Source organism: Budorcas taxicolor, chromosome 10 (assembly GCF_023091745.1).
Source record: "Budorcas taxicolor isolate Tak-1 chromosome 10, Takin1.1, whole genome shotgun sequence".
In the NCBI taxonomy this organism is placed as follows: Eukaryota; Metazoa; Chordata; class Mammalia; order Artiodactyla; family Bovidae; genus Budorcas; species Budorcas taxicolor.
In genome coordinates this window covers 73,875,480-73,890,043 of record NC_068919.1, presented here as the reverse complement: position 1 = coordinate 73,890,043, position 14,564 = coordinate 73,875,480, and the positions used below count along the sequence as shown (strand labels likewise).

Below are 14,564 nucleotides of genomic sequence, written 5' to 3'. Positions count from 1 at the left end.
ATCGACAGTAGAATTTCCTCCTCCTCTGATTCCAAATTTTTGTTTATAAAGAGAGTCAGAGAGAGATTTCATCCGATGCAATGGTAAAAGCCAGGACTTCATGTTTACAGGATTCCCCTCCTCTGTGGGCCTTGGAACTTTATCATAAAAAGGAAAGCTGGAATTCTCTGGCGGTCCAGTGTTTGGGACTCCTGAGCTCTCATTGCTGAGGGCCCGGGTTTGATCCCTGATCAAACGTCACCACTGAGTGGTATTTGAACGTAGTCATGTGACTCAAACCATTGCATCATGTTAGAGATGAGCTGTCATTCTATCAGCTTCCATCTTCCATATTACCCTGTTCATTCATGTTGGTAACCTGTACAATTGGCCTCCCGTTCCTTTTCCTTCCCTAAGTTTGCCCAGCACCTTCTCGGAGAAGGGACTCACCGTCTACCTGCTTCTGACATTCCTTCCTTTGACCTTTGGCCCCAACCTGGGACCTTCTGGCAATGGTGAGCCTTTTGGAGTTTGAGACATTATTGCTGAGATTCTGTCCTGTTATCCCCTGTCCCACCCTCCTTACCTCTTCCTCTGACCACCAAGCCTTAACCGTTCTTGAACTGGCAGGTCCTTTGTACGTCTGTGCTCTGTTGTCAGCTTATTCATTTTGCACACCCTCGCTTTTCTCTACCCCACGGACTTGCATGGTGCAGCCTGGTTCTAGTGTGTTTCTCTTGTGACATGGGAATTTTTTCCCTTTTGCAAATCAGAATGACACTTACCTTATTCCTTTTCTTTGAGCAGATATCTTATTCTCTGTGAATTCTCATAGATCTCAGAGAGTTTTGGTGATCTTAATGCAAAACTTTTTTATTCAGTTAAACATAATTTATTCTAGTTACAAGATTTATACATTTGGTAGTAGCTAGCTCGATTCTTTACAGTCTGATTCCTCCATCCCCTAAAGCAAAATAAGAATTGGGCTATTTTAGCATGATGTAATGGAAAGAAAGCTAGAAAGCTCTGGATTTGAACCCTGACTCTCCTGTGTATCTACTTATATTTTAGGAGCTGAGAATATGACTGTGGCATAAGAAGAAACTGTATTCAAACCCTGGCTTTTCTGCCTACTTGCAATGTAACTTTCAGCAAGTTAATATACTTGCTACCAAGCATGGATTTCCTCATTCATGACATAGGGATAATGGAATAAGTGAGATACTATTCGGTAAAATAGAATATACCCCAAATTGACAGCTGTTAGATTTTCTTAATTGTATTGGCACTACAGATACGAACACAGGCTCCTTACCTTCAATCTTAAATAGGTACTGAAAACTTGGGCAGATTATTGACTGTTCTGAGCCTGTATTTTCTTCAGTAAAGTGACAATAACAGTCGTCTCTCTTATAGCAAGTTAAAACAAAGTAGCAGGCTGTTATGATGCTAAAATAATGTGACTTACATAAATGTCTGCTAGTATCATATAGGAGGCCTAATATTTGCTCATTAAGTATGAATTCCTCTTTTCACATCCTCATTATATTACCTGTCCACATTGGCAGAATATCTTATTTTTCTTGATTCTAATATTAGTTTTATAATTTCCACCTTTTGAAATAATTTAAAAATTTATGAGAAACTTATAATAAAAATTTATAAAGAAGCCTTGTATAAATGCAGAAATGTAACATTCCAAGGTGGGAAGGCTTGCCATCAAAAAAATGTCCATAGAATCTACAGATTAATCTGCACATTTAGTGCACTTCTAATTAAAATTTCAGTGTGTGTGTGTGTGTACACACACACTTCAGTAGTGTCTGATTCTGTGCGACCCTATGGACTGTAGCCTACCAGGCTTGTCTGTCCATGGGATTCTCCAGGCAAGAATACTGCAGTGGGTTACCATGCCCTCCTCCAAGGGATCTTCCCAACCCAGAGTTCAAACCCACATCTCTTATGCATTCTGCATTGGCAGGTGGGTTCTTTACCACTAGCACCACCTGGGAAGCCCCAAATTTCAGTAGTTTCTTTACTTGAAAATTTCAGAGTTCATGAAATAAAACACTTTTGAAAAAGGAAATTAATGATACTTTATTAGACATTAAAAATACTATGCTACTGCTACTGCTAACTCGCTTCAGTCGTGTCCAACTCTGTGCGACCCCATAGATGACAGCCCACCAGGCTCCGCCGTCCCTGGAATTCTCCAGGCAAGAACACTGGAGTGGGTTGCCATTTCCTTCTCCAATGCAGGAAAGTGAAAAGTGAAAGTGAGGTCGCTCAGTCTTGTCTGACTTTTCGTGACCCCATAGACTGTAGCCTACCAGGCTTTTCCGTCCATAGGATTTTCCAGGCAAGAGTACTGGAGTGGGATGCCATCGCCTTCTCTGAAAACATACTATAAAGGTATATTAATTATAAAAGTATGGTATGGGTACAGGAGACTAGAATATAATAGAGATTTGGGTAGAAAAGACTTTTTCTTGTTAGGGCTTCCCTGGTGGCTCAGATGGTAAAGAATCCAGCTGCAATGTGGGAGACTTGGGTTCGATCCCTGAGTTGGGAAGATCCCCTGTATGCCATAAAACTCATAAAAATGCACAAATGAATAGATAGGTACCTGTTACTGCTAAGTTGCTTCAGTTGTGTCCGACTCTGAGCAACCCCATAGATGGCAGCCCACCAGGCTCCTCTGTCCCTGGGATTCTCCAGGCAAGAATACTGGAGTGGGTTGCCATTTCCTTCTCCAATGCATGAAAGTGAAAAGTGAAAGGGAAGTCGCTCAGTCATGTCCGACTCTTTGCGACCCCATGGACTGCCGCCTACCAGGCTCCTCCGTCCATGGGATTTTCCAGGCAAGAGTACTGGAGTGGGGTGCCATGAAGAGGAGATCTGATGGTATTCTCTTGATGCAGATTGTGACTGAGCAGTTCCATGAGAAATAGATATGTACACAAAGCAAAATATACAGGGATAGTGAATGCATCATTGTTAATGATTATTAGAAGATTGGAAACAGTTTGAAAGTTCCTCAGTAGGGGGTCAATTGAATAAACTGTGGACATTCATTTAACAAAATACAGATCACTGAGTAAAAAGAATGAGATAGAGTTACACAGGATCTGTTTTTAAGTGGAATATGCACAGTGTGGAACAGTAAAATATTGTGAACCTGAGTCTGTTATTTTAGAGAAAAGATGATTTGTCTGTGCAATAAAAAGTGTGAAAGGAGATACAGTACATTTTTGTTAATTATCTCTTAGGGTGTCAGATTATGTATGATGATCTTTACTTTTTAATTTTGGTATTTCTCTATTTTTTCATTTTAAAGTATGAACATGTATGTTGTAATTAATAAGAAGAGTCAAAATATTTCCATTGCAACTACATTCTCATTTTGTTGCCTTGCATTTTTCATAAATGTCAGCTGATTCTGTGTATTAACTTTCCTAAGGCTACTTTTATAAGACTGGGCCATTCTTTTACACTTAACATTTTTTATGTGTCCATCCTTTTATCTTCTGTGTATGTCCTTTTAAAGTCTGAATTTCAGTGGAAAGCTTCCTGTGTTTCCTCAAAAGCCTCTTTCAGTAACTCTTTTTTAATTGATAATTCCTCAGCAGGAAGCAAAATAGATTAGTGGCTAACTGTATGAAGAGGTTTGGATGCAGGCTTTGCCATTTTCTAGTGTCTGACCTTGGGCAAATTATATAACTGCTCTGTGCCTCAATTTCCTCCCCTGGAAAGTAGATCCAAAATATCCATAAGATAGCAATTAAAAGGTTGTTGTGTAGATTTAAAAAGTATATTCATGTGTAAGTATGGGGAACAATTTCTGAGCACTGTAACTATACAGTAAACGTTACACTGCTGCTGTCACTACTGTTTTGTTAGGATCACCTCTTGTTTTGAGAAGTTTCTTTGTGATTATTTTCTAGAACAGCCTCAGTCCCCAGAGTTATATAGTAATTTGTGATGTCTTACCTAGCATGTTACCAGTTTTTTGAGATTTAACTTTTACCAATCTGAAAAATCAAAAAGCCCTCTGGACTCTACTTGTGTGATTCTTCTTTGGCTGTTGGTGTTTTTTTTTTTTTTTTTTTTAAGATGTTTAATATGGTCTCTTGTCCTTGAATTCTTATCATTTCCACTTCACCAGCTGATTTCTTCCAGTCAGTGTTAGAAGTAACTGTTTGGTGCCAGGAACGTGTACTTTTTAGTATGTGAGAACCAGGGAAAGCACATTCAAATCTTCATAGAGGCCAGACAAGTGATATAGAATGTAGTAGTCACGGTTTGACAGAGAGGAGTTGATGGAAACAGTGGTGACCCCGAGAGCTTGGACCCTGCTGCCAGTCCACTCTGGTCAACTGCTGGCTAATTGCTAAGTGGGTCAAGTATTGCTAGATTCTTTTGATTTTTTTTTAGGAAAACCTGGAAGTCTAGATTTTTTAATGGGCCAGTCAGAAGTATCTGTGACTTGTACCTTTGAAGGATCTGCTGTTCTTTTATTTCATAATGGACTTGTTCAGTCGCTAAGTTGTGTCCAACTCTTTGTGACCCTGTGGACTGCTGCACGCCAGGCTTTCCTTTACTATTTCCCGGAGTTTGCTTAGACTGACGTCCATTGCATCAGTGATGCCATCCAACCGCCTCATCCTCTGTTGCCCCCTTCTCATACCCTCAATCTTTCCCAGCATCAAGGTCTTTTCTAATGAGTCAGCTCTTCAAATCTGGTAGCCAAAGTGTTGGAGCTTCGGCTTCAGCACCAGTCCTTCCAGTGAATATTCAGGGTTGCTTTCCTTTAGGACTGACTGGTTTGATCTTGCTGTTCAAGGGACTCTCAAGAGTCTTCCCCAGTACCATAACTCGAAAGCATCCATTCTTTGGCACTCAATCTGCTTTGTGGTTCAATTCTCACACCTATAAATGGCTACTAGAAAAACCACAGCTTTGACTCTGTGCATCTTTGTCGACAAAGTGATGTTTCTGTTTTTAAATACGCTGTCAAGGCTTGTCACAGATTTTCTTCCAAGAAGCAGGTATCTTAATTTCATGACTGCAGTGACTGTCCACAGTGATTTTGCAGTCCAAGAAAATAAAATCTGCTACTATTTCCATTTTTTCCTCATCTGTTTGCCATAAAGTGATAGGACAATATGCCATGATCTTAGGTTTTTTTCATGTTGTTTTAAACCAGCTTTTTCACTCTCCTCTTTCACCTTCCTTCAGAGTGGCTCTTAGTTCCTCTTTGCTTTCTGCCATTAGAACGGTATCATCTGCATATCTGAGGTTGTTGATATCTCTCCTGGCAGTCTTGAGTCCAGCCTGTGATTCATCCAGCCTTACATTTTGCATTATGTACTCTGTATAGAGGTTAAATAAACAGTGACAATATATAGCCTTGACATACTCAGAATGACATATTAACTAGCTTAAATTTCATACTAATTTTTGTTAAATCTAGGTGTACATAACCTTTAGCATTTGTTATGTACTTAATCTAAATCTTTACATAAGGAAGCTGTCAGAGACTTCAAAGATAGTCGATTGATTACATGGTGCACTTGTTTCCAGGGTAATGTTGATTTTCGACTTAGGCAACTTTTTAAGCTATAAGTGTGTGGGCTTGCCTAGACTTATGAAACAACCTTGTCTGTTCCCAATAAAGATAAATTTTACCTGCGTTAGTTGGGCAAATGGTTCGTTTATGACCCTTCCCACCCCCAAGACCAAAAATGAATCACCAAACCCTGAATTATTTCACTGGGTGGGTTATTGTGGCAGGAATTGAGTAGTGAATTTCTAAAGACTGCTTTCAACCACTCTGCAAGTCTGAAAAGTAGTCAGTGGTTGCTAAGAGACATACTATTCAGGTATCTCCATAAACATATGTACTTTTGGAGATGGCTGGCTAATAACTTGTTCCTCACATGTGCAGTTATATTTAGCTGAAAGGTGCTGTAATTTTCATGCAAATTATGCAAATCTCCCAGCCTGTCCTTGATAGTGACCTGTTGTTATTGTGTTTTAAAAACTGAAGACAAATTGGACACAACATAAAACCAACTTGTGAAAAAATTTTAGATTCTAACATGAAATAAAATTCACAAACCTTGAATCTCAGCCCTAATACAAAGAACTATTTTCTAAACAAGTTCCTTGAGTGTGTCAAAATGTTTACATTTATCTCTCAGAGTCTTTAGCAAATAAAACTTGAGAGTTTATTTATTTCTACCAGAAATTTTATCAGATAGCCATTACCAATGAACAGTAAATTACCGTATCTCATCTGTCCAACCTGTAACTCAGAAACCTAAAAAAAGGGTTTTACTGTTCTGACTCCTGCATCCAAAGCCAGCTTGGTGGGGATGCAGCTCATGCTGGGGCAGAGGGCCCTGTGCTTAGAAGGCACTTGTTCATGGTTTAATGCTTTGCTGTTCTTGTCTTGAAATTCTTAACACTTCTTGAGCAAGGAGTAAGGCATTTTCAATTTGCGCTGGGCCCACAAATTATGTAGCTAGTCCCTGCCTGTGTCCCACTAAGTGCATCATTATGTAGCATAGCCACTCTTTCTTGAGATGCCCACCAGATTGATTGTCTTAAAATGTTAAATCGCAGGGTTTTCTTGAGTCAGGATAAACGCTTGAGGGAGAAAGAATGGGCTTCTCTACTTTGTAGGAAAAGTGCTGAAATGAGGAAAATAAAAGCATGTGACTCGGTGGAGTTGTTCATGTTTGTATGACTTATATCTTTGAAATTTTTGTACTGAGTTACAAAGTTCCTGAAGTCAGAATTGCTATAAGCTTATAATGTAAGCTTGTGCTCACTGTACTTGCACACTGACTGCCCCATAGTTAGTCCATTTCATATGTTGGTCCTCTTGAGTTATGATACATGGGAGTCAGGCTGCCGCTGGCTCTTGTTTCTTGGTTCTTGGCTCTTTTCTCCAGGTGCATTTTTACTTGATCGAGGTGAAGGTATTAGGAAGATAGTATTTTTTCATGTAGCAGAATTTGTTGTTTAGTCACTCAGTCATGTCAGACTCCTTGCGACCCCATGGACTGCAGCACAGCAGGCTTCCCTGTCCTTCACCGTCTCCTGGAGCTTGCTCAAACTCATGTCCATTGAGTCAGTGATGCCATCCAACCATCTCATCCTCTATCTTCCCCTTCTTCTCCTGCCTTCAATCTTTCCCAGCATCAGGGTCTTTCCTAATGAATCGGCTCTTTGCATCAGGTGGCCAAAGTATTAGAGTTTCAGCTTCAACATCAGTCCTTCTAATGAATATTCAGGGTTGATTTTCTTTAGGATTGATTGGCTTGATCTCCTTGTAGTTCAAAGGACTCTCCTTGGAGTCCATCACAACAGCTCAAAAGCATAGGTTCTTCTGCGTTCAGCCTTCTTTATGGTCCAACTCTCACATCTCTACATGACTACTGGAAAAACCATAGCTTTGACTATACAGACATTTGTTGGCAGAGTAATGTCTCTGCTTTTTAATATGCTGTTTAGGTTTGTCATAGCTTTTCTTCCAAATAACAACGTAGCAGAATAGCTTAAGTAAAGCCTAACATGTAGAGATCTGATTTTAGTTAGGTTTGAAACATTTAGAATACTAATTTCATTGATTATACTCTTTCTTTACATGAAATAGAGCTGGGCAGTTGCTTCTTTATTGGAGAAGAGGATAATGGCTTTTTGTTTCAAGTCTTTTGCTCACACATTTTATAAAGAAAAATAGTAACTCCTGCCTGATCCTTCCCCAACCTAAAGTCTCATTCCCTGGAAGTAACCACGTTCAAGTAGCTGTTTCCTCGTATGTACCTCAGTACTTCAGAATAGCGTTCTTAATGTTGTTTCTTGATTGTTTAAAATCTGTTCCTACTGTAAGCTGTTACATGTCTCCCTCTATATCTCCCTCCTGTCCATCTTTCCAGTACAGTCAGAAAATTTAATTAAATCAAATTGTAGTGTTTTACAGTCAAACAACAGGACTGTGTACATGTTGTTCAGAGCAGAGGCACACAGTATGCCATAATGACGTTTGTTTTCTTGTAGGGTTTTTTTTAACCCCCTAGAATTAGTGATTTTTCACTTGCCTGCTTCCTTTTGTAGTGGTCACTAGTTCACCCGTCAGTTCTGTGAGAGTGTCACACAGCTCTTAATCTGGCCCACACTGGTATCTAGTCTTTTGTCTTTGTGTTTTCCTTGGAGGCCGCCTTCCCGGAGCCCAAGTCATCCTGCTCTAGGTGGCACTTTCGGCTGTGTCCACCGTGGCCATCCTGGGGCTTGCCTTTGCCCCTTTCTGACTGTGTCTTTACTTGCTGCATTTCCATTCATTTTGGTGGCTACATCCTCTAGGTGCTTCCGAGGAAAGCATGGATGGGATGTACATTTTTCGATATCCACTTCTCTGAAAATGTCTTTATTCTGCCCACATAACTTGATTGACATTTTGATCTGCTGGTTTTCTTATCTTCTTTCTTCTGTATACTCTATCATTTGGTTATACTTTCAAGCTAGATTTGCTCACTTTAATGCGCCAGACCTGTGAATTTCTAAGCATGCTATTTTATCTCCTGAATATTCATCTGTAATAGCATTCTGTTTTTGTTTCAAAGATCTAGTGGATTTGTTTATTTTGAGGATGTTGCAGATTCTTTTATTTTCAGTTTTTTCCACTCTTGTGCTGTTTCCTCTGGATTCTTTATGATTTTTGGGGGGGGGTTCTGTATCTTTTATGTTAGAATCTTTGGTGATCTTAGACTATATTCGTAGTTGTTGTTTAGCTGCTAAGTCGTGTCCAACTCTTTTGTGACCTTGTGGACTGTGGCCCACCAGGCTCCTCTGTCCATAGGATTTCCTAGGAAAGAATACTGGACTGGGTTGTCATTTCCTTCTGCAGGGGATCTTCCCAACCCAGAGATCAAAGCTGCGTCTCCTGCGTTGGGAGGCAGGTTCTTTATGACTGAACCACCAGGGAAGCCCTATATTCATAATTAACACGTTAGTTTTTAAAAAAAGACCTCTTAGAATCTGTATCTCTGTGTGTGTGTGCATGTGTACACACATGCATAAGTAGAAAACACTTGGCAATTTGGGGAGAGGCCTTGCCATTTAATTGAGAAACCTTCAGATAAGAAACCTTCAGATATTAGTATATCTGTAGCTGTTTCCTCTTGGGACTGTCCATTTCCCTCATAAGGAACTTTCTAACCTCCTGCCTCAGTCAGAACTGAGAGCTTAGTCAGGGAAGGGCCTGGCAAAGGTAACACTCTTCAGCATGCAGAATTTTATTAAATCCCATTGTTTTTAATAAGTGTTTTACTTCAGCCTATATCTGATGTCCTTAAGACTAGACTTGCTCATTTATTCTCTCCAGGCATTGACTGTAAATCTTCAGTAAACTGCATGGGACAGAGGATCTGGGAGATCTTGTTACACTTCCTCCAAACTTTCAATCAGTTCTCCTGTTTCTAGCTCCTCACAACCTTGCCATCAAATATATCTGGTGCCTTCAGTTCTTATGCCTTTTAAGGGTTCTCTGGTGTGAACTGGCTTGCTTCTTGTTGGCTTCCCTCCCTGCTGGCAGAATGGAAAAACACTTAGCAGAGTGGAGAAAGAGGAAATCTAAGATAGTTACCTCTTGCCATCCACTTTCCATCCTTGAGAGGTGTGCAGATTTGTCTGATCTGCTCCCCACTCCTCTCTGCCCCGTGGATTTCTTGCATTTTTATTCCTTTACTCTCATTTCAGGGAGTGTTTAAGAAGACAGAGGTTCAACCCCTCTAGTCTAACTGACAGACCCTGACTACCTTTTGCAATTTGTCCTTTACGTTTCACTGTAGATTTATGATGAGGTTCAAAGGAGTTTGTTGGGCTAAGTCACTGGGCACTGGTTTTATAAAGTGGGAGACAGCATGTTGACAGGTCTGTCTTTGCTCTGTAATCACCTTGGAAACTCTCCAGCTTCATTTCTTTGACAACAAGTTGCCTGTTACATTGTAGAGAGCACAGTCTACCTAGGCATTTACAGATACTGGATTATATTTTTCATAGCTTTTTTATGTGGGGAGTATTTGGAAGTTATATATGACTATGCACACAAATATTACTTGGTTTGGGAAATTAAAACTTATCCCACTCCCTTCTTTTTGGGCCTACACACGATTCTACCTTTTCTTTTGCCTCCTATATCATGAAATCATTGAGTGTGTTCCGTAGCGCTGCAGAAAAGTAGTTTGTATACTACAATTCATCTTTCTCAAAGAACATAGTATATATATATTATTTGTGCCTTTAAGACTGGCTCAGGTTAGGTGCCTGGTAATACATTTTCTTTGAGGGCCTAATGAAAACGCATTGAAGTGAAGTCACTCAGTCGTGTCCGACTCTTTGCGACCCCGTGGACTATAGCCCACCAGGCTCCTCCATCCATGGGATTCTCCAGGCAAGAATACTGGAGTGGGGCGCCATTTCCTTCTCCAGGGGTCTTCCCGACCCAGGGATTGAACCTGGGTCTCCTGCATTGCAGGCAGATGCTTTAACCTCTGAGCCACCAGGGAAGCCAATGAAAACGCGTTAGTTAAGTAATTTTTGTTTAATTATTATATGTTCATCAAACTCTTAAGATGAACAGTACATAAGCATGGTTGATTCAAGTTTTGCTAGCATTACACCCCCTCAAACCTTCTTCTGTGTTAGTTACAAATTACTCATTAAGCCTTTTTGCAACACTTAAAAATAGAAACCAAATTGAAAAATAGAACTCAAAGGTTACTTATTTCTGTTAACACGGAATGGAATGGGTCAGTTAGAAATCTGTCATTTTCTGCAGGTAGAGGTAAGAAATAACCAACCCATGGGGCCTTTTTTGCCCATAGGGCTCACATCTTTCTTTTACTGTTTCCTGTGGAAATGTGTAGTTGACTTTCTCATTGCTTTCCTGTGGGCTCCAGGTTTGTTGGTGTGTGTGTGTGTGTGTGTGTGTGCACGTGTGCATGCACCCAGCAAAGGAGATGGTCATGGTCCCTGGTATATACAGAGATTGGTTGATTGACTGACTGGTTGATTGTATGACTAAGTAAGCAGAGAGATGGCAGGTATTTTAACCACATCTTCTATTTGGATAGGCTGCAGGCGAAGGTATGTACTGTTGAATCTGCCATGAACACTTTCTTCACCTCTGGCTCCTAATTTTTACATGGATGTCATTTCGTGTAGAAGTCTTACCTGATCGCTCCACTTCTCTCAACTCGAGTAGATGTTGCTGCTGTGTATTTATCTAGTATCCTGAGTCACTTGCCATGTATTCCTCATTACACTAGGTTCTGTAAAAGTAGTGTCTGTATTGCTCATCATTTTGTCCCTGACACTGTGCCCAGTGGCTGGCGACATGCTCATTTGAAGTATTCAATTTTTGAATGGATGGACAGATGACATTGTACAGTCAAAAATTTTGTCTATCTCACTGCTCAGTTTTGAAGACTGTTCTTCAGTTTATGGTTTTTTGCCCTGTAACTCTGTCTTTTGTTCAGACAAAAGTAGATAATTTATTTGATTACTGCCCACCAAGTTCTTCTGCTGTCAATCCCAGCCTCAGTCTTTAATCACCTGAAATCATGTTTAAGTGTGTCTTGACAGCTTTTTTTTTTTGGTAATTGGGTAGTCTGCATTCATTTGTATGGTGTCTATACGCTCATGAAATGTTTTGCTATAAAGTTAACATTAGAACTATGAGTTCTGTTTTATTGCAATGATAATGAAGGTATGAAGAATTAAAATTCAAACCAGTCTCCAAGTTTGTTCTTCAGGTAGAGGAACCTTCCTATTATCATTAAAAAAAAAAAAAAAGAAAGCAGTCTTACTGAAATATGATTCATATACTGTAAAATTCAGCCTTTTAAAGTTTATAATTTAATGTTCAATATATTCTACAGAGTTTAATCATCACTGTCATATAATTGCAGAACACTTTCTATCATTTCAAAAACAAATGCCATACTCATTAGTGGTCACTCCTCAAATACTTTCTGTCTCTACGGATTTGCCTACTCTGGATATTTCAGTGAAATCATACACTATGTGGGCTTTTTGTGTCTGGCTTTTTTTGCTTGGCATGATGTCTGAGAGGCATGTCCATGTGGTGATGTATTTCAGTACGTTATCCCTTTTCATGCCTGCATAATGTTCCACTGTGGCACACTTTGTAGCAGTTGATGGGTATTTGGGTTACTTTACTTTTTGGCTGTCATGAATGGTGCTGCAGTGGACATTCATGTGCAGGTTTTTGTGTTGGCATATGTTTTCAATTCTGATAAGATGTGATCTTATCAGCATTCAGTTATTGTCTTTAGATTATAAATGATTGGAAGCTTGAAAAATGTTATTCATGTATAACATACATACGGAAATCATAAATGTTCACACCAGTGAGTATTTATAAAGTGAACATACCCATGTAGTAAGATCCAGGATCTTAGAAGAGAGTGTTGCCAGTGTTTTGGGGAACTTTTTGATGTTTGCTTTGGTTTAGGGTATCTCAGTTTACTTGTATGCTCTGGGAGAGCTGAAAGCCTAGCTGTATCTTTCAAACATAAGTTCAGTGAATGGCTTATGCCACAAAAGTGTGGTGATTGAAATAATGGACTCTAGGGTCCCGACTGCTTGGGTTCAAATTTTAGTTCTACCACTTCTCATCTTTGTGCTCCAATTTCCTCTTCTTTAAAATGGGAATAAGACTACCTTATAAAGAGTATTAATGTAAGTAGGTTATTTAGAAAATTGCCTGCTGACCATACTAAGTGCTATATGTGTGTTACCTAATATTATAATTACTGTTCTGATTATTGTTCTTTTTGTGCATCCCTTCTCTATAGAGTATGAGCCCCTTGTCTGACTTACTTATCCCTGCATTCCTAGAGAATAGCGCTGTGCTTGTCACGTAATAGATTTTTAATAATGTTTTGAAGAAGGAAGGAAGAGATTTTAAATAACAAGTGGCAGAATTTCTAAATCCTTTGCTGAAACCACTTTGACAGCTACACTATTTTTTTTTACAACAGCTTTTGGAGCTGTTTGACAGCGAAGACCCTCGGGAACGGGACTACTTAAAAACAGTCTTACACAGAATTTATGGCAAGTTTCTTGGTCTTAGAGCATTTATCCGAAAACAGATTAACAATATTTTTCTAAGGTAAGTGGAGGGAGGAGAAGCAAAGTTGATGGTTTTATAGAAGTATTAAGTAAACCTCAAATATTTGAACATAGCATACTTTTTCTTTTTTTCCTTCTCTTTCCTCTCCTCTTCTCCCCTTCCCTCCCCTTTTCTTTCCTCTCTCTTTTTAGGTTTGTTTATGAAACAGAACACTTCAATGGTGTAGCTGAACTGCTGGAAATATTAGGAAGGTAAGCACATTTTCAGCTCATTGCTAATCTCAGGTGAGTGTTGTTGTGATGGTTAGGGTCAGATGGCACGGGGAGCCGCTGCCCCAGATCTTACTGTATGTACATCAGGTCTCAATTGTGCTTATAGCATGTTTCCCAACTGACTCTACAAAACCTAGTTTTGTGTTCCCCTTCTTTCATAATTATGCATTGCTGATTATTTTGGAATGACAGAAAGAGCCAACAGTTGAATCATTATTCATCTAATCACCGTCAGACCAGTTACTCAAACATGTTTTTCTTATCAGTTTCGTTTCTCTGCCATAATTTTTGAAAGCAGGTTTATGATAAACTAGAGGGACATCCCTGGTGGCACAGTGGGTAAGAATCTGCCTGCCAGTGAAGGAGACGTAGGTTTGATCAGGCCTGGGAAGATTTCACGTGGTGCGAGCAACTAAAGCCTGTGGGCCACAACTCCTGAGCCCACGCTGTAGAGCCCACAGGCTGCAACTGCTGAGCCCCCATGCCACAAGTGCTGAAGCCTGCACACCCTAGAGCCTGTGTTCCGCAACAGGAGAAGCCGCCACAAAGAGAAGCCCAGGCACTGCCGCCAAGAGCAGCCCCCGCTTACTGCGACTGGAGAAATCCCGCACACAGCAAGGGAGACCCAGCACAGCCAAAAACAAATAAATACATTATTTTAGAAAAATTAGAAAGATTGCCATTTTCAAAGGGTCCATGTACCAGGTGTATTTCTTGAACGGCTGCTGCCCGGAGTAGTGAAATGAATTGGGGAGAGACAGCTGTTGTTGGGTTTCCACACACAAGGGAGTCTAATGTAGCTGGACAATGTGATTACTTAGTCTCTCCTCCTAATATGAGGAGAGAGAGAAGGTGGAGTCACTTGGTTCCCTTTAGGACTTCCCATGGGTGGGCTTTATACCCTGGGGTATTCTTCGCATGAGCAGATTTCAGGGATAGAAAGAAACGCTGTCTGGAAATGGAAAGGGTCATCAGTGAACCAGGTCAGCGATTATTTGGGGAACGATAAGGGGGAAGGAAAAATAAAGAGTTTTGATACAAAAGCTTTTGGGAACTATGTATCTAAGTGTAAGAGCTCAAGAGCCTTTGCTGGGAGATCAGAAGCAGATTTCTTTCTTTTAAATTCTCTTTCTACTTAAAGATATTCT

The 14,564-nt window shown here is 40.0% G+C and overlaps 1 protein-coding gene across 1 annotated transcript in view; it reads left to right on the top strand.

Moving 5' to 3' along the window:
• PPP2R5E (protein phosphatase 2 regulatory subunit B'epsilon) overlaps window positions 1-14,564 on the top strand; it is a 152,269-nt gene that overhangs the window by 123,089 nt on the left and 14,616 nt on the right. Inside the window, exons 6-7 of the mRNA XM_052646303.1 lie at window positions 13,053-13,183; window positions 13,336-13,395. Coding sequence (XP_052502263.1) covers window positions 13,053-13,183; window positions 13,336-13,395 — 191 coding nt within the window. The remainder of the gene's footprint in view (window positions 1-13,052; window positions 13,184-13,335; window positions 13,396-14,564) is intronic.